Source organism: Hippoglossus hippoglossus, chromosome 22 (genome assembly GCF_009819705.1).
Source record: "Hippoglossus hippoglossus isolate fHipHip1 chromosome 22, fHipHip1.pri, whole genome shotgun sequence".
NCBI lineage: Eukaryota > Metazoa > Chordata > Actinopteri > Pleuronectiformes > Pleuronectidae > Hippoglossus > Hippoglossus hippoglossus.
In genome coordinates this window covers 12,343,615-12,362,553 of record NC_047172.1, presented here as the reverse complement: position 1 = coordinate 12,362,553, position 18,939 = coordinate 12,343,615, and the positions used below count along the sequence as shown (strand labels likewise).

The 18,939-nt window shown below is 41.9% G+C and overlaps 2 protein-coding genes across 3 annotated transcripts in view; one reads left to right on the top strand and one right to left on the bottom strand.

Annotated features, from left to right (window-relative positions):
- Positions 1-857: 857 nt before the first annotated feature.
- itpka (inositol-trisphosphate 3-kinase A) lies at positions 858-12,804 on the top strand. Its single transcript, XM_034576132.1, has 7 exons — positions 858-1,596; positions 7,381-7,477; positions 7,839-8,052; positions 9,386-9,590; positions 11,048-11,149; positions 11,532-11,603; positions 12,007-12,804. Exons 1-7 carry the CDS (start codon positions 1,171-1,173, stop codon positions 12,277-12,279), a joined length of 1,389 nt encoding a protein of 462 aa, XP_034432023.1. The 5' UTR covers positions 858-1,170; the 3' UTR covers positions 12,280-12,804.
- A 1,762-nt stretch (positions 12,805-14,566) lies between these two features.
- ltk (leukocyte receptor tyrosine kinase) overlaps positions 14,567-18,939 on the bottom strand; it is a 56,612-nt gene continuing 52,239 nt past the window's right edge. For both annotated transcript variants that reach the window (XM_034576131.1, XM_034576129.1), the window contains exons 27-29: positions 18,527-18,661; positions 17,342-17,432; positions 14,567-17,176 (exon numbers count right to left, since the gene is read on the bottom strand). In XM_034576131.1, the coding sequence (XP_034432022.1) occupies positions 16,127-17,176; positions 17,342-17,432; positions 18,527-18,661 (1,276 nt within the window). In that variant the 3' untranslated portion in view covers positions 14,567-16,126. The remainder of the gene's footprint in view (positions 17,177-17,341; positions 17,433-18,526; positions 18,662-18,939) is intronic.

Sequence of the window (18,939 nt, the reverse complement as noted above, 5' to 3'; positions counted from 1 at the left end):
CCTAGAATGGGCCCTTTGGATTGAAATACTTATATTTACATCGGGCGCGGGTCCTCTCTAAGGAGTCTGCCATGTTTATTTACCGTAGCCCAGACAGGACAAACTAAACACCCTTTGAGTTTTTATGACAACTGCAGGCTGCCACAGGTTCTCTCTCATGTTTGGTGGGGGGTCTTCAGCTGCAACATGCAACTTCACCACTAGATGTCACTAAATTCTGAACCTTTAAACAAGGGTTACATTTAGCATTTTTTTCTGTCCTGGACACATTTAATTAAGAGCATGCAACGTGGAAAAAATGTAGGTTTTAGAGCTACATGTTGTCTTAAATATACTCAAGACATGGCCTCAAGTTGAAGAGGCTGAGACCATGCTGTCATATCATACTATACTGAAAAATAGAAATACTCAGTGATGCAAATGTTCTATGTAAAAGGAAATAAAACTCAGGCTCACTTTACAACATAGACTGATAAAGATGGACGACGCGTCTCCACTTTCTACCATTATCCAGAAATGAAGCCAAAATATATTGGATGCGACCGCAACCGTCTTGCTCATTTGAAACATGCCACCATCTTCATTTGTTTATTTATATATCTTTTATTAATATCTATTATTGCTGGAGTTGATGTTTTCTTTCCATTTTTATCTTTAATTTGATTCTGTGATTGACTTTAATATTGTATTTGTTCTTTGGAAACACATGAGAATGTCATCCCAATAAAGGTTATTAAACTGAAAAAAATGAGAGAGAGAGAGAGAGAGAGAGAGCGAGAGAGAGAGAGAGCGAGAGCAAGAGAGAGAGAGAGAGAGACAGACAGAGTGCGAAAGATAGCCAGATAGAGAGATAGTGGGATAGATAGCTAGAGAGAGAGAGAGAGAGAGAGAGACAGACAGACAGACAGACAGACAGAGTGAGATAGATAGAGAGAGATAAAGAGAGAGAGCGAGAGAAAGGGGTTCCCCTGTGCGTCATTGCGCACGGAGCAGACATTGGTATTTCATGTGTGAAGCCGCGGACATCAACGAGGAAGTGGCGCAAAGCAGCGTCAGAACAACAACATAAAGTCTGAACTCTGTCAAAGTGACATGATCAGATTTAAAGGCTGGAGCGTCTGAAGCTTTGCGCCTCTTGCTGTGCGCCCTCGCGGTGGATCCGGCTCTCCAATGCCCAAAGAGTGCAGGAGAAAGAGCTCCAAGGACTCCGGGCTCCCGGGGACTGGAATAAACGAGGGGCCCCGCTCAGAGCGACGAACAGCCGCCGCGAAGTCCCCACAGATCTGCGATGATCTCCTCCAGAGAGCCGCTCAAATCTCACCCTCGTCAGCAACCGGTGCGCCGCCGACTGCAGTGATGGATCAGCGCCGGGTACCGCAGGTCACCATCACCCCGGAGGGAGGCGGCTGCTCCCGGGAGATGCGGCAGGAGGACTGGGATGATGAGGTGGTCGGTACCCTGTGCAGGAAGCTGTCCAACTCCTCCATCTCCTCCACGGGCTCCTCTGCCGTGGAGTCCGAAGATGACTTACTGAGTGACAACGAGAGCAAAAGCAAAGGCATCATCGCTCTGGAGCATCTGGTGGACACTGGAGAGGTGAGTGAGCAACCAACAGACAATGATCTGGTTACTATGGACTTTGAGAAGTGGTTTACAAGCACATAAATCCACTGTAGTTTGTGGTAGCCTGTTTTATAACATGTAAAATACAACTCTCTCTGTCGCCTGCTGTCATATACAACCATGCATGACTAGATCAACCACAGAAAAAGTCTTGTCTGTATCCTGGGACAAACACACCACCACGCTTGACCTCCCCCATGTGCAACTTTGCAAATCAGCATCCTTTATAGAATTACAGTAAAGGGCTGATGTTTCAAAAAGAAGAAACAACAGCCAGCAGAGTATACTTCCTCTCAGGAGACCTCTTGGATCTGTTTGACTGCAGAGAGGAGACATTTGCAGAGTGATGATACTATTCAATTCAATTCAGTTCAGTTTTATTCATATAGTGCAAAATCACAATATTACAGACAGACAAAAGTTCTCACAACAAGCAAGCATATAGGCAACTGTGGAGAAAAAAACCAACTCAATTTTAAAATGACGAGGGGTGGGTGGAAAAGAGGGGAGAGAAGGGAGAGAGGCCAGGAACAGTTGTGTAACTCAGATTTAAGTTTGGTCTGACTGGTTAATACAATGAGAATATCATAATTTTTTAGTAGTGTCAGATCCGGATCCTGCAGCTCTGGAGTCAGAGATACCTGCAGAATGCTTTCTTAGAGTGAGCTCTTTGGAAGGATTTTCCATGGCGAGTAAATTACTTTTTTATTCCAGGATATATTTTTCTATCTGTCCTTTGCTTATATGTGATGTTTAAGATGAAGAAACAAACGAGTTCTTTGAGTTCATGTAAAAAAGACAGAGTAAACAGCCTTTGAGATCCCTGCCAGAGTGCACGCAGGAAGATCGTCAGGAAATGTGATTGTCCCCATTGAAATCATGTTACGTCTCCTCATGTTTAATGGCTTATCAAAACCTCTCACATCACCTTAATGATCCCGCTGTGTGAACTGAAACCAACACCATGTGTATTGCTGCTGAAAAGCCAGATCCCCTTTGTTGTGTGTCGAGCTTCTGGAATGCTTCTGACACAGTTGTGCTTTTATAACACATAGTTGTATCTATTGTGTACGACTTGACGTCCCATTGCACATGTTGAACATAAAAATAACGCTGCTTTCATGATTTTTTTCTAAAGATTCTTTCTCTGTGGCCTTTATTAAACCACCCTTTTTTTTTTTGCTGATGTCCCTCCTACAAATGACACACATTAATGTGCTTGAATCGCATGTGTTGCATGTTAAATGTCAGATCAACAAGTCGTTCAATTTTCATGTTTTGGCACCGCAAGCCCTGACCTTAAACACAGAGAGTGCGTCCCGCCCTCAGCACACACACAAGTGGTGAAGCATTGGCCTTTAGTTCAATAAACGCTGAGGCTGCTATTTGTTTGCCTTTGACATTCTTGGCTGATACAGTTTTACTCTTGGGCCGATGAGTCGCTCAGTCCCATTGAACACGCTCGCACACACTGTGTTGTTATGTACCTTTCAGAAGCATCAATTCCGATTTTCTACATTTAGAGTTGAACAGAACAGCACATAGTTCTGCAGCTTTAACACAGTCATCGTCCGTCCATGTGAGCTGTAGGGAAGTTGAGTGCGATCACAGTGAGTCACCTCCATGTTTCAGCCCTTTTTACTCTACAACATAATCTGCTTTTTGTCTCAACTGTCATCACGTCACCAAGACTCAGATTCAGACTTCATTGTGTGTGTGTGTCTGTGTGTTTTATGTTTCTACAACTTCTCCTTCCCTTCTCCATACAAGGTCTGTAGCTGTCACTTTGTTTGAAACAAACTGAAAACGCATTGTCTGTTAGGCCTGTGTGTTCATAATGTGTGTGTGTCACGTTTGTGTTACCTCTTTAGGAGATTTTCCAGCATAAACACTGACCATGTCAGGACCAGTGGACCTCAAGCTTGGTCCTAATGAGGCAAAACATAATTTCAGAGGTCCTGGTTAAGGTTAGGAGTGAGATGTGAATTGTGGTTAGGGTAAGGTTATAGGATTGGGCATGAATTTGTCATGGTGAATGTTAGGGTTAGGGCTAAGAGGGTTAAGGATAAGGTTTTAGTCCGGTAGTTCACAATGAATAGAAGTCAATGCAAAGTCCTAATAAGGATGGCTGTGCCAACACCGGTGTGTGTGTGTGTGTGTGTGTGTGTGTGTGTGTGTGTGTGTGTGTGTGTGTGTGTGTGTGTGTGTGTGTGTGTGTGTTTGTGTTTGTGTTTGTGTTTGTGTGCGTGTGTGTGATAGCTCTTTTGGTCATAGAAACTCAAAATGGAAAGATGTTGATTGTTCCACATCGGAAAATAGGCTCTTTTCTATGCCCTTGCCCATTCAACCCCCACACACACACCCACACATACACCCACACACACACAAATATTTCAGCACAGGCTAACATGTCACTGTAATAATGTATTTCGTGGTCAGGAGCTAATTTCAGCCTTGACTTTTGACATTTAACAAAGAACCACTTCAGGAAGTAAGAAACATTTCTTTATCAGTCCCTTTTTCAGGCCTTATAGTTTATATTACAGATTAAACCTGAGTGAACATGGTGAAGAGAGTTTAGATGGAAATACAACAGAGCAGAGTGAAAACAGACAGGCAGCTGGACAAACTGGCTCATCACAGCAGTGAGATATATCTGTAAAACAGTGTGTCACACACACCACAGGCCCGGTGTTGGAAAAGAGGCGTCTGACAACAAGTACTGAAACCTTGGCTATGGTCCTAATCAGCTTATTTAAAGTTTCGTGAGTCAATGAAACTTAATTGCCCTTTGCGTGTCTTTTTCTTCAGCAGCGGTGGAAAGTAACACGGAATATTCATTCAAGTACTTGTTTTCTTTACACTCTCAACATTTGTTTGACTGTCATAGGTGTTTTCTGATCCCCCTCGAGATAGATAGATAGATACGGCATAATATTTAATTTTTTTTCTTTCCTGGGCCTATGAATTGACTTACAACCACTAAGATTTATCTTATGATTCTGTAGATGCCTGTTGTTCTCTATGTTGGGAACCGATGAATGAATACCTAAGCAAAGCATTTGAAAACCACTTCCACCGCTGCAGCTTCTGATACACTCCCTATGTTACATAAGTAAACTTTTAGCAAACCTGTTGTGTCAAGTTCTGACTTGACAGTGAAACCAGTATGTGTTATCAGTTCAAACTCATCAAGGCTGGCTAGGGGAGCAGGGTCTGAAGAGCATGAAGTTTCCAAATCAGGCTTTGTGTGGAATATAAATATTGTCCAGAGGGCTTCAGGGTCATTGTATTCACATCAAAACTCAAGGGTTCGAAAAGGCGGTGTAGGGATACCAGAAATATACACATACTACTTGGCCTTTAATGGCAAACACCCCATGCTCTTCATGATGTTATGGATAATAAAAATTAAACGAGATTGTAACAAATAGAGGTACAGTATCCAAACTTTATAAACTTTTATTACTCTCCTTCTGCAATGACATGAATAAAATCAAATCCCAATGGGAACTTGATCTGGTGAAACACCTACCACTGGAACAATGGGACACCATAATAAGACGCACAAATTATCTCTCAAAATGCGTTTGATACAAACTTGTACAGTTGAAGATTTTATACCGAACAAATATAAACCCACAGAAGCTGAAGAAAATGAACCCTAATATGCCGGACTTATGTTGGCACGGTTGTGGTAAAAATGGATCACTGACATATATGTTATTGTACTTCCTAGAAGTATGGAAATTCAGAGTTCTATAATAAATGAAGATGTATCCCCAGGAGTATGCTTGCTGGGATATAAAATGGATGGTTTACATTCCTCTCTGTAAAAAGAATCATACTTATGAACTGGAAAGTGAGAAATCCTAATTAAATAATCGGCTGAAGCACTTCATAGAACGGAACAGCCTCGGCCCTGCAGGAGCATTACAGAGGCAATGATTTTCAATGGCCATGGACACTTCTAAAAGAATACATCAATAAGAGACATCTCATTTAAGGCTCTGTTTTATATTGATTATAGATAAAATAGATATAAACCCTGTAGGTAGAGCAAAAAAGCACTGTTATGAAGGATTGACTGATGCAGTGTACTCCAAGCAAATAACTATGTTTCATTTGAGTGTGTATATTTTGTCTGTAACCTCTTTGTGTTGTACAGTCGTGATGATTGTTTCTGTTCTTTGTCTTTGATCAGTTACATAAACATTGTCTGTCTGCATTAAATGACGAGCAAGTCAAGACAAGACTTGCAGCTATGAAGCAAATGTTGGGTTTGTGAACGTGCAATACCTTCACAACGTGATATGGTCAGTAAACACTAGCACTAAGTGAAGCATATCACTTGACATTTAAGAGAGGCTTGGCTGACCACTGCGGAGTTCTGCTATTAGTGAGCCATGTGAACCGTGAGACGCTCGAGTGTGTCACTAACACGAGAGTCCCTCTTTCATTTCCCCTTTCGCTCTGAGCACATAAAGTGAAATGATGTGACAGAGGCCTGAAGTTGGGATTTAAATACATGTACGTTCTAAGTTTTCCTTTCAGTGCTGAAGAGTTATTTTTTCCCTTCCTTATATTGATTAGAAATGTAGAAATGTCAGCGTTAAAGTGTGTGGTGAGATCTGGTCATTTCTCTCGGAGGGAGTAAAACAGACCGTCCCCTGCAAGTGAGAAGTGCCACTGTGTCTGTGAAATCTGCAAGCTGTTACAGTGTTTCCCTCAGTGTGTGTGTGTATGTTTGTGTGTGTGTGTCTGTGTGTGTGCGTGTGTGTGTGGTGAGTCCTGAGAGACAAAAAGAAGGTGAAACCAGGGATGGCAGGAGATGAGCCCTTAAACAAACAAACATAAAAAAAATAGAAATTACTGCCAAGAAAAACTAATTTACTCCTCAGTTCTAATTTTATTTTTATTCATAACATCCTTAACCAGAAATAATCAATGCAGAGAGATGCTCCACCTGCGCGGCATGCAGTCTTACACATTCCAAATGTGCTACTCAATTTTGAAAAGTTTAAACTTTTAAGAACAGGTGAATATTTTTGGACAAAATGATTAAACTTGGCAATTATTGACAAAAATAATCAATAGCGCAGGTCCTGACCCGAACCCCAATAGTTATGCAAAATTGAAAGCTATCGCTGTGAAAGGCAAGCAGACAAGCACCACTGATTGCAATATACCTGCATGCTAATGTGTAGTGTGGGTGTAAGAGTGAGTGGGATGTGAGAGGCCAACCACATGGCTGGTGTTTATTTGGCATTAAAACCTTTCCCCTTAAATATCTAACAATTTGATCAAAGATGAGAAGTGCAAGATGTTTCCTCTTCAACCTTAAATTGTCTGTAGCTGTAAATTCACACTCCTGATGATAAATAGCCGGTTTAGGGGGATTTACCCTGTGAATCAAAGTTGTGAGTCCATCGCCACACCAGACTGGAGATGCTGAATAGAGATGCAGAGAGCAGATATGAGTTTCTACCGAAATGGCATTTAACTGACCCAGATCGTAGGCAGTGGAAAACCAAAAGGCCTGGCATCAGATATACTGGCTCAAACTGCTTATGTGATCGGATTTCTACCCAGTCGCTGTATTCTAGACCAAAGTCAGCAAGTTTACAGCTCTTCATCCTGTTATCAGGTCATCGATGTGAACAAGGACACACAAACCTCAAACTATCGCTCAATTCTACACAATTGTATTCTGATCTGTTGTAATCTTTTCCATCTGTTTTCTTGTGTCTTGTCCAGAGCAAGCCGTGGTGGAAGTTAAAGACGATCGTTCAATGGCCGTTCAGCGCGAGCCAGAGGAGAAAACTAAACTGGGTTCAGCTCGCTGGGCATAAAGGTATGACCTGTTAAGATTGTATCACAGACTATCCAGACCATCAGACACTGTTTGTGACACTGTGGGTCCTCGACGGTAAAAATCTGATATCCTCGCTATCTCCACTGTCAGTATGTGGTGTGCAAGCTTAGACTTGTTTCTTTTGGGTATTGTGTCGTTTTTGGGAGGATACGAGGTCATCACATCCGGGATGGGGATTAGAACAGCTACAGCAGTTGCCGAATGGGCACTTTAACATTCCCATACACAGGTACTGTATGTACTGTATTTTCGGTGACAGCTATATTCAGAGGCCGTATATTTTAAATGCCTGTCCCTCCTGCTTGGGAAAGTTGGAATGTTGTTCTACGTCTGACTCCAGGTAACTTCAAAGCAGCAGATGAGGGCTCGATTCTGAAGAAGTTCTCAGAAAACGAGATGCAGTGTTTTGAGGAGCTGAGGGACGACGCGCTGCTCCCTTTTGTTCCTGGTTACCATGGCGTCGTGGAGAAAGACGGAGAGTCTTTCCTCCATATGGCCGACCTGCTGGCAAACTTTGAACTTCCCAATGTCATGGACTGTAAGATGGGAGTCAGGTAAGGGAGTAAGATTTCATTTATGTACAAGTAGTAGATATTTTGTCATTATTTCTATTACTTTTAATTATATAAAAGCAACATTACATGTACCATAGGGATTTTGGTTTTAATCGTATTTCTGCCAATTTAAGAAGATAATGCCATATCATTTTTCTATTTGCGTGTGTTTTTATGTTAGTTAATAATGTTGTGTTGAAATATGAATGAGATCAGTGCAGTCTCGGGACAGTTCATGCTGCCTGAAGCATTTTTGCTCTACAAGGGAACACCTGTTGTAACTGCAGGCTATATGCTTGGCTTCCTGCCACAATGGGCGTAGTGCCTTGCTGAATCGTGTGCACAAGCACGAATACACACACACACACACACACACACACACACACACACACACACACACACACACACACACACACACACACACACACACACACACACACACACACACACACACACAGAATATGCACACGCTCATGAGTGCACAGACCTGCAGGTTTGGACACCCATCCCTGTGCGAGCTGAACTGAGTTAAGCTCACTCAAACAAACAGATGACATGCACATACAGACTTTATTTAATGTAATCTCAATATTTCTGTGTGTGTTTGTGTTACCGAGGCTACACATAAGCACACATTTACATGCTCAGGGTGTCCCTGGAGACTCCCCTTTGTCGAAAAATTCTCAACCACAAAGTTGCAAAACCGCTTACTTGCAAAAAGTCACACTCAGACTTTTAGAGTTAAACACTGCACGCTGGAGTCTCCTCTCAGCTTCCCTCCGCAGCACAGAGGAAGTGTGGCTGACAAACTGAAACTGAAATCCACATCTGTTTGCACATGATCGCCTGGTACGAATGCGACAAGAGTAAATGTGTTGCTGCACACACCTGTGCAGTTCTGTAATGATGTTTTAAGGCATTTATGCAGCAGTCTTCACTTTTGTATGAGAGAATAATATTATAAATACGCTGATACCTGCAACATGTTCGTTTATTTCTCAAAATATTCAGAATAATTAATGGATCTTGATGAAAAAAAAACGGACATGTTTTAGGGGACTGATATTTATGCGGAATTTGGTGCAGATCCACGTAAAAATTCAAATGTGGCTTTATTAGGAAACTGTTGGACATGTATCAGTAATGTATCAGTCATAATGGCTTCATACAAAGAACACTATGTGTCTGTTAACAACCATCTTCCTTCTTAATAACTTGGGTGTGAATACTATACAAACCCTTAAAGTAAATAGTAGTGGTAAGTAAAAAATAATAGTAGTGTGTAAACACACGGCTCCTGCACCTCAAGGATTATTTTTTCCTGCTGTTTCAGGACGTACTTGGAGGAGGAGCTTGTTCGAGCACGAGAGCGGCCCAAGCCGAGGGAGGACCTGTACAAGAAGATGGTGGAGGTGGACAGCGAAGGGCCGACTCCCCAGGAGCACGCTCAACGAGGCGTCACCAAGCCGCGCTACATGCAGTGGAGAGAGACCATGAGCTCCACCAACACCCTGGGCTTCAGGATAGAAGGGATCAAGGTAGAGGGAGTGATACGTCCATATACTATTATCATGATTAACAGGTTAATCACAGTGCTCAGGGAAGCTGGCTCATGGTGAGATGATTTCTGGGGTGAATTTCCAAACCAGCCTGGAGATGACAATAGATTTGTGAATGCAGTGTGCATTAAACATTAAGGATGAATTAAAGCTAGTTATAATAAATCTAAACATAATGTATCATAGTTCCTAACTTACAAGGAACGAGAGGGACACTATGAGAGAACAATCCTCCACCAAGGCTGATGACATGTTAAAGAAATTGAAAGAAAATAAGTCCTGGATCCTCTCGATTATCCAGAACGGGTTCTTACTCAGGTCCTTCCCCACACCTCCACAAAATGTCACCGAATTTGATTTAGTAGTTATTGAGTAATCCTGCTAACAGTCAAACTAATGGCATTGAATACACTAGAAGGGCACTTAGAGAGCGCATACCTCCGCCAAGGCTGATTGGCAACCAAATTACATTTACATGTTGAGGCAAGTCCCCTGCCGTTGGTCTTCCAACACCAGCCAGGCAACTGGCGCTCACCGGCACCATACTCTAAATCCCAGAAATCGACACTTCAAACATAAATTCAGTACCTTAAACATAAATCTGCCCTCTGAACCGCACAACTTCTCACTGGACCGTCTGATTACAGTGTCCCGTGGCAGCTCAGCCCTCTGTCTTCTCCCTGTCATCTGTCTCTGTTCGTCTGTGGCAGCTCTCTCGCTGCCACAAATTAAGCAGGGGAGTGATTATCTAACTGGAGTCAGCTGTCAACACCCTGCCTTACCCTCACACACGAATAACACCCGTACACTATGTGCTCAGAAATGTTATGCAAACTATTTACAATAAACACAGACAAAATATCTGTTCTGAATGAACTGGATAAAGGTCACCTTTCTAAATAGACTTATTTTGCTTCACAAAATCCAGATCATTATCCAGATCCACACAAAATTCCTCCTGTTCATAGACATTAGCACTCTATAGATGTCAAAAATGGAGGAAAATGACCTTTGTCACAATGTTAGGGTCCAGTCACACATACGCAAATGTTTAAATGGCGAGTAAACTACCTGGTTCCTGTGGCGAGGTAAATCACAGTGTGGCTTTGCGTTGGTGAACTTTGACCCGCTATATTTGCATTCGCCAATATTTTCCATTGTGTGGCCGCGCCCTTAAAGAAATGCTGCCCTGCCCATAATCCTGAGATTTCCCACCTTGCCCACCAAGTCAGCTGCTCCTTATCAGCTCTTCTCACCTTTTGCCTGGTTTTACCTGCTACCCAACCTCTACCCACACCCTGACTCTGCTGTTTGCCTGCTTCTGCTGTCAAGCTCAGTGTCTACTATTGACTTTTCCTACACGTCATTATGTTCTAGTTTTCAGTGACTGTTTAATTTCTTTTCGTTCTTAAATTGAGGCTTTTTTCTCTCTTTAGAAATGTGACGGTACATGTCAAACTGACTTCAAGAAAACCAGATCGAAGCAGGACGTCATCCATGTGTTCGCCGACTTTGTTGGCGGGAACGTTAACATCATAGTAAGTGCACACATATATTATATATACACACATGTAATGACAACAAGATATGCTTAACTATGCATATACAGTATACACAGCATCAGACATTCAACACTACAAAAACTACAAACACCCATATATAAATATTTTTGTACACCCAGTCCTTACACTTGTGAAAAAGGTTGAGACTCATTCAATGATAAATGAAAACAACACTCACAGTGTTTGAACTGCGAGAGCAAACCACAGAGTAAATCAATCCACAAAGCCCAAAGTAAATATTCACGCTGTGGTTATGTTTGAGTTTTCTGTCATGCTGGGGTTTCCCAAATATACACTGTGCCAACACCCATGTTAATATCTTATGATACGCCCTTACTGTTGTTTTCTTGAAATACAGAAGTCTTACCTGAGCAGACTGACGGAGATCCGGCAGGCCCTAAAGACATCAGAGTTCTTCAGACGTCACGAGGTGATGATTCATCTGAAGACGAATGATAAATTAAAGAAAAACAAACATGCACACCCAAAGTAAAGGGTTGCACCAGGACATTCATTTTAAATTCTTCTTTAGGGTCAGTACACTACTTTGGCCTTTCAGTGGTCAGAGGCCAAAGGTCACGGTGATCTCATATGAGTATGAAATAAATTGTATATCAACTGAAACCTCACTGGTTGGCGGAGGCATACAACTGCAGGGCATTATTTCTAGTGTATCAAATAAACTGGTAAGGATTCAATGTTGCATAAAGACGTCAGCAGTCATTCATTATTCAAGTTTATCCTTTGTCACCTGTCTGTATTTATGGATAAAGAGGAGCAGAAGAAAGAAATGCAAATGTTAACAAATAATGAACCCTCCGTCTTGTTCACAGGTCATCGGCAGCTCTCTCCTCTTCATCCATGACCACAAGGGCAATGCACAGGTCTGGATTATTGACTTTGGAAAGACCACAGCTTTACCAGAGGGCCAGATGTTAAACCACGATATTCCCTGGAAGGAAGGCAACCGTGAGGATGGTTACCTGTGGGGGCTGGAAAACCTCGTCCACACACTGGAGTCCGTGAGCATCAGAGGGAACGGTGACCAAACCTGTTGCTCACTTACCAAAGAAAACAGCCAGATGGTAGAAACAGATGGCCAGTGACCTTTGACCTATGAATGCATGCAAAGAACTCAAACTATTTTAATGGACACCAAATAGAGAACCCCCCCTAATACCCTTAGGGGGGGTTTCCACATATGTCGATATGATTTGAGGTCTCTGTATGAGTAGTGTTAAAACGATTACGATGAGCTCCTGCAGTAATCCAAGGATCTGGCTTTTACCAGTTTAGGTAATAGGGGACCATATATGGCACTGAAAGGTTTGGTAGTAACACTGACAAGAAAAGACACTGAACTGAGAGGAGCCGAGAATTTGTCGCTAGTTTGTGCAAATGAACTGACACTAATTCAGCTTCCTGCAACGTGGACAGAGATGAAAGTGAAGCATTTTTTGACTTTCAGTTAAAGAGATGGAATGTTGCTTGTGAAGGTAAAGCTCAGAAAATGATGTCAAGGAGTAAATCCCAAACTCAGGGACACCTCGGATCATAGATTGTATATTAAGATGGACGGCATGTCTCCACTTTCTCCAACTATCGAGAAATGAAGCCCAAATATCCCAGATACCAGCACATTCGGAGCCAGAGTTGCAGGAATGAGCCGTGGTATCAAAGTCCCTTCTATGTGACAAATTTCAACCAATTGTCAACCAAATCAGTCTCAGCTGACAATCATGACATTTAAGCCCGTTATTTTTTTTTGTATTAAATAACTAAGACATAACTAACCAGAAAAAATGCTTTTTAAGTTTAGCTCATGTCCCATCTGCTAACATGGATAAGGTGAGTATGGCTTCACTTTCTGGGAGCTGTAACGTTGTCCATCTTTATATACAGTCTAGGTTTTATACTGTCAACCTTCATGTTACAAACCTGGGTGTGATATTAAAGCACAATTTATTTTCAGTAGAGACTGGGTCATAGTTCGTATAATCATACAACTACAACATTATCACACATTGTCAGTATAGTACTGCATAACTATAAGACTGTATCATGTGTATCACAGTGTCACTGTTTTGTTCAACTGTTATGTATTGCCTATCAATTTATATTTCTGTTATTGATTTTATTCATGTAATCAAACTTTGTGCTGCTGCAGATACAGATGCTGCACGGTTTGTTACAGCCCATTTTATTGGTTTATCGGTATATTAGAAGTAATGTGCAAATTAAATGAATGGAAATAAACACAGAATAAAAAGGGACAATAGATATTTTTAATTTTCAATAGTAAAACACTATTTTCGAGTATTTTATATATTAGTCGGGACTGAGTTTGCACCTGTAACTGTTACTAGTACAAACCTGTGGGTAAATAATGGAACTTACACAGATGAGATAAATATATGATGATTTATTTGGGGCACATTAAGGTAAAAGATTAAAGTTTGAAAGACCGTATATTGCATAGAATGTCTTTGCACTGTTGGTTGAGGTTTAACACCCTTGGCTACTTAAAGAATAAAGAAAAAAATCCGCCAGGCCTTAAAAAAATATACATTGTGAGCAAGAGGTGCTTGTAAAATAAATTCCACTGAAATCAATATATGTTGTTGTTGCTGAAATTTCTCACTAAATAATAAACCAAATATACGGTTAGGAAATCGATGGCAGCCAGGTAAGTGAACATTTCTGAATATGTTATTTTCAAGTGGACCATTGAGCAACTGCGATAACAATTCATTAATATCAGCAAGCCTGAACATAAAAAAAAACACATTCTATAAGCTAATGAAACCCTTATATACTGTAAATGTAACCATTCATTCAACGTTTTAAAAAATATACTATCAACATGTTTAAGCTCAAAACAAAGACACATACTAGAGTACAACTTAATAAATCGACTAAATAAGAATAACCTGAAAATATAAATACAGAACAGAGACTGAGATACCTGCAGCAGCATGTTTGGTATTTCAGGACTGAACACCTCCCCCTGCTGAGTAAAACAACCGCACCAGCAGATGCAGTGTCGTGTTCAGAATGGCAGTGATTAACTACGGGTACAGATTCATCACAAACAATAAATGAATACAAATGTCAAATCAATGAACAAAATAGCTACAAATGCAACAGGTTAGTCCAGTGTAAGGAAGTGAGTACAAAAATAGCGATAGCAATATTTTCACAGCTGCATGGTCATCATCAAATTCTATATGTTGGTACATTTATGAAACGTCAATACAAGAACAAAAATCTAATCAAAATCAAAATAATCAAGATTGATGTAGTTTTTGAAAAAAATATATATAGGTCATCGGCAATTTACCACAAACCATTCACTGCCCTCAAGAAATAGCTCCACGTGGAAACAGCTACCAGTTGCCTGCTAGCCTGTAAAACTCACGAGTAAACATGTTACACCATGTTTATTTTAGTTGTGTAAAATCGTGAGGTTTTAGACGCTCAACTTCTTTTTAATTTCCTTTTTGTACAGAATGAAAAAATGTATAATGTCTTAAATAATGCGTCTTAAACAGGTGCTGGTAGGTATTTAATAACTGATTACATTCATTTCCTCTTGTTAACTGGTTCCCCTATAGCCAGCGTTCAGTTAGCTTAGCTTAGCACAAAGACCGAAAACAGGGGGAAACCGCTAGCCTGGCCTGCTAGCCTGTAAAGCTTGTTTTTAATTTTGTTTTTTTAGAGATTGAAACAAATGTGTAACGTGCAAATTAATGTGTCTTAAAAAGTTGCTGGTAGGTATTTTCTTCCCTGGTTACCCCTGTTTCCAGTCGCTAGCTTAGCAAAGTGGCTGCTGGTTGTAACTTCATATTTACAGTACTGACACGATCTTCTCACCAACACGACCCATGAGACTGAATGAAAGAAGGAAACAGGCCACGACAGCATGCTGTGAGGGCCAAGCCAGCGTCGCTCACAGCATCGATCAGGAAGGCATCAAAATGTTCCACAAAGTAGTCAGACAAAGATAAAGGAGGCCATGTAGGTCAACAATCTCATTCCACGAACGTCTATAATCACATTACTAAAATTCCAATCTCGGGCAACATGAAAACAAACTCAACCATCTCCATGACAACTGAGCAAACTGATCTTAACAGGAAGTCCAAGAGATGAGGCCAACAGCTTTGAAAACACCTCGGAAGTGGACATTGTGTCAACAGCTTTGTTTTCAAAGATCATGAATTCACCTCCAGGCACAAGTTTGTTGACAAAACTGACAATTTCAGGAAACATGTTATTGCAGTAGCTTTGGGATCATCTGTCTTCACATTATTTGGGATGAAAGCAAATCAGATTCTCGTTACTAGCACTACAACTTCCTGTACGCATTAATGAAAATAAAAATGCAACAAAATCATAACTCCATACTTCCTATTCTACAAAAGCTATGTCTAATTTGATCTGCTGAGATGAAAACGATCCCCTCCCAAATGGCAAATGTGTTTTTTGGCTTGTTTTTGTTCCTGTACATCTGAATACAACAAATTGTTCACAATACTGTAACATATACTGTTGCCAAAGCTGTTGTGACAAAGAATATAGCAAATAAAAACACAGGAGTCTGACTACAACAGTCTTCACCAACAACGTTGAGAGAGTGCAGGTCTGTGTGTCATCCAGTGTTTGAGCTTCAGTGTTCAGCTACCAGTGTATCGGAGGCAAAGGAAAAAAAGTCAGGCACTGGCTCTAAGTATCACAGTGCAGTTGAGTGTTTGTGTGTGTGTAAGGGTTCGAGTGTGTTTTCCAGCATTCCAGGAGCTCTGAGGATTTGCTGTGGTGTCTGTGGCCGAGTCCTCGTGGTCATGCTTTCTGTTCCAGAAATCCAGAGCTTTACTTTTAGTGCATGAGAGAGGGGGCTCCTGGTGAAATTTTAGCTTAATACAAATCCAGATCCCTGTTATTGTGAACCGTTTCTCAGATTGGGGTAACGCTGAGGTCTTCGGACAGAGAAAACCCTGAGTCACGGTCACGTGTGGGTTTCTCCGCTTTGGTGTGTCTCCTCACGTCCTCGTGGCCATAGCTGGCGTGACGCTTCAGCAGCAGTTTGGGCGCACAAGAGGAGGGGGTGTGGAGGCTAAACGTCAGTCCCAGGCTGGTCCCTGAGGAGACACTCGGGGCAGAGCTGGTGTTTGTGACGGCTTCTGAGGCTTTGGGTATAACCAGGGGCAGGCTCTCTGCCTCATAGCTTTGCTCGTCATAGGCATAGTTGACATTACCACAGGGGAAACTCTGGAGCTTAGCCAGGTCCATGCCAGCTTTCACGGTCCCACCTGCTGGGGTCTTATTTGAGGATGAACTCTGGGCAACTTGGGGCTGGCAAGAGGGGGATGAAGTTGAGGAAGTGCAGAGGCTGGAAGGGCTGAGGTGGGAGCTGCTGGTGCTGTCGCACTCAGCCTCGTTGCTCTCTAAAGCTGGGTTGCAGGAGGTGTTGGTGGACGTGGCACTGGAGAGTGGCATGGACTGAGTATGAGCCAGTGTTTTCTTCCCTCTGAAGTTTTCCAAAACCCAGGAGCTGTATGTGGGGTTCCACAGGTTCTTGGTCTTGTTCTTCAGCCTCTGGCTCCCTGAAGAGGAGCTGTTCCTGGAACAAGGTTGGTGGTGCGGAGGCTCAGGGTGGAGCCAGTGGCTTCCTGCTGCTGCTGCTGCGGACAAACCAGGGGCAGGAACAGGCTCAGCCCAGGACGGCTGCAGCGCCTCCCGGTATGATGTCACCTCCTGGTGGACAGGTTGGATTCTCTGGAGGAGTAGACGAGGTTTGGTGGGCTGTGGAGGAAGGGGAGTCGGGCCTAGGCCCAGAGAGGAGAGCCCCAGCTGGGAGGCGGTATCCTGGATAACAGGGTGGGACACGAGGAGCGGTGTGAGGCTGCTGGAGGTGAGGTCAGAGGGACGGATTACTGTGCGGCCATCATCGTCTGTGTTGGGGCCATATTCCACTGGCAGGGGTGTGTTGATCACATCTGGGTCCTGATAAAGAAAATGTCATGAAATGAAAATGATAAGAATCAACATTTGTGAAATTACAAGGCAGGAAAATAAGAAGAAAATAAATAGGGAAGAAAAAAATCTATTTGAAAAATGAATTATAATATAATTATTTATTGAGTTAATGTGATATAAAGACCATGATACCTGAGTGCAGTAGTTGATTCTCTCCAGGATAGTTGAAAAGTTTGGTCGGTGTTCGGGACAGTGCTGCCAACACTGGGTCATGATCCGATAGCTGCACAGAAACCCACAAAACCCACATATTGTTAATATGTATGTTATATAGACTGCATTGTAAATGTAATACAGTTGGACAAATGGTTCTGTGGTAATATAATAATAAATGTCCGTGTCCCCACGTAGTCATCACTTTGGAGAGAGAAGAGAAGCAAAGAAAACTTCAGACATTTCCATATCAAAGGTGGTCGATGAAAGGGATTCAGTGCTGTCATCTCTTAAGACTTTTGGCTAAAAAAATAAGTCTCGCAGTTTTTCTGAAGTTGTATATTTCACAAGCTTTTATCCTGAGCGGAGTTGAGATCCCAACTTAATCCCAAATCCTCAAGGGAAATATGACGTCCTAAGTGTGAGTGTTTGGCTTGAATATACTGTAGTATAGAGACTCTGCAGTAATCACATCACATTAAGGTGGCTGAGGCTCACAAGGTAGAGCGGGACATCCATTAACCAGAGTGTGTTCCCCTGCTCGTCCAGTCTGCTGAAGTGTCATTGGGCAAGACATTGGGCCTTTAATTGTCCCTGACATGTGAATAGAAGCGTTGTGTGACTGTGACTTGTACTGTGGAACACTTTGAGTGGACAATAGGATACAGCTCTACATAGATGCAATCCATTTAGCATTAACAATTAAAATTTCATTTTGAAAACATAATTTTTAATTGTGAGTGACAAGCTTCACATCCACATATGAAATATACTGGTTAATACATGCAAGTCTTTCTAACTCAAATTGTTAATAATTATCAAAGATAAACATCAGAACAAAAGATAATTAGTTGGTACAACTGCAGTTGATTAAGTTGGCCTCACAAATCTAGTGCAGTAAACAGAAATTTGGAGTTTTCCTAACTTTTCATAGTTTTGTCTCTAAAGTGAAGTCCACTCAAATTTTGACTCCACAAACTAAGGTTTTTTTTTTAATTTGCAGGGATTTAATGAAACATTTACACTGAGAAATCTCTGCCTGCCACTGTGAAGAATTGCAAATCCATGCAGCTCAAGTCGAACTAAAGCGATTTCAGTTCTCTGCTCTGCTTAGAATTTAAATCCAGGCTGGAGCAGTTTGATGTATTTGCTGTCGGTACTCACACAGGCCCTGGACAACCTTTGGGAGGATCCATTCTCCCTCCGCTGGTGACAAACTCTAGCACCTCCTGGTTGGTTTTACAAGGATAGGGCATGTAGCCCAGGGAGAGGATCTCCCACAGCAGCACTCCAAATGACCTGCAGGGGGAGACACAGATCAACAACTGACTGGTCTCGATCACTGACAGATAATCGAGAGGGGGGACATGCCAAACATTTCCTGCTTTCATGGGCTTCAGTTAACACCAGCATATAAATACTCAGTACAACACAAACAACTGGAGATGTCGTCTCATCTTGGCCGAAGCTAGAATTCACCACATCTGCATCAAACTACAAAGGTCCATGGTCATCATCGTTAGTGTGGTCTTCCTCTTGACAAAATTAATGTTTGTTGTAATTACAGTGTCACAGTG

Coding starts and splice junctions, on each gene's coding strand:
- itpka (XM_034576132.1), top strand. CDS start 1,171: ATGCCCAAAGAGTGCAGGAGAAAGAGCTCCAAGGACTCCGGGCTCCCG. Junction 7,478..7,838: donor TCAGCTCGCTGGGCATAAAG/GTATGACCTGTT, acceptor GTCTGACTCCAG/GTAACTTCAAAGCAGCAGAT. Junction 9,591..11,047: donor TCAGGATAGAAGGGATCAAG/GTAGAGGGAGTG, acceptor TTCTCTCTTTAG/AAATGTGACGGTACATGTCA.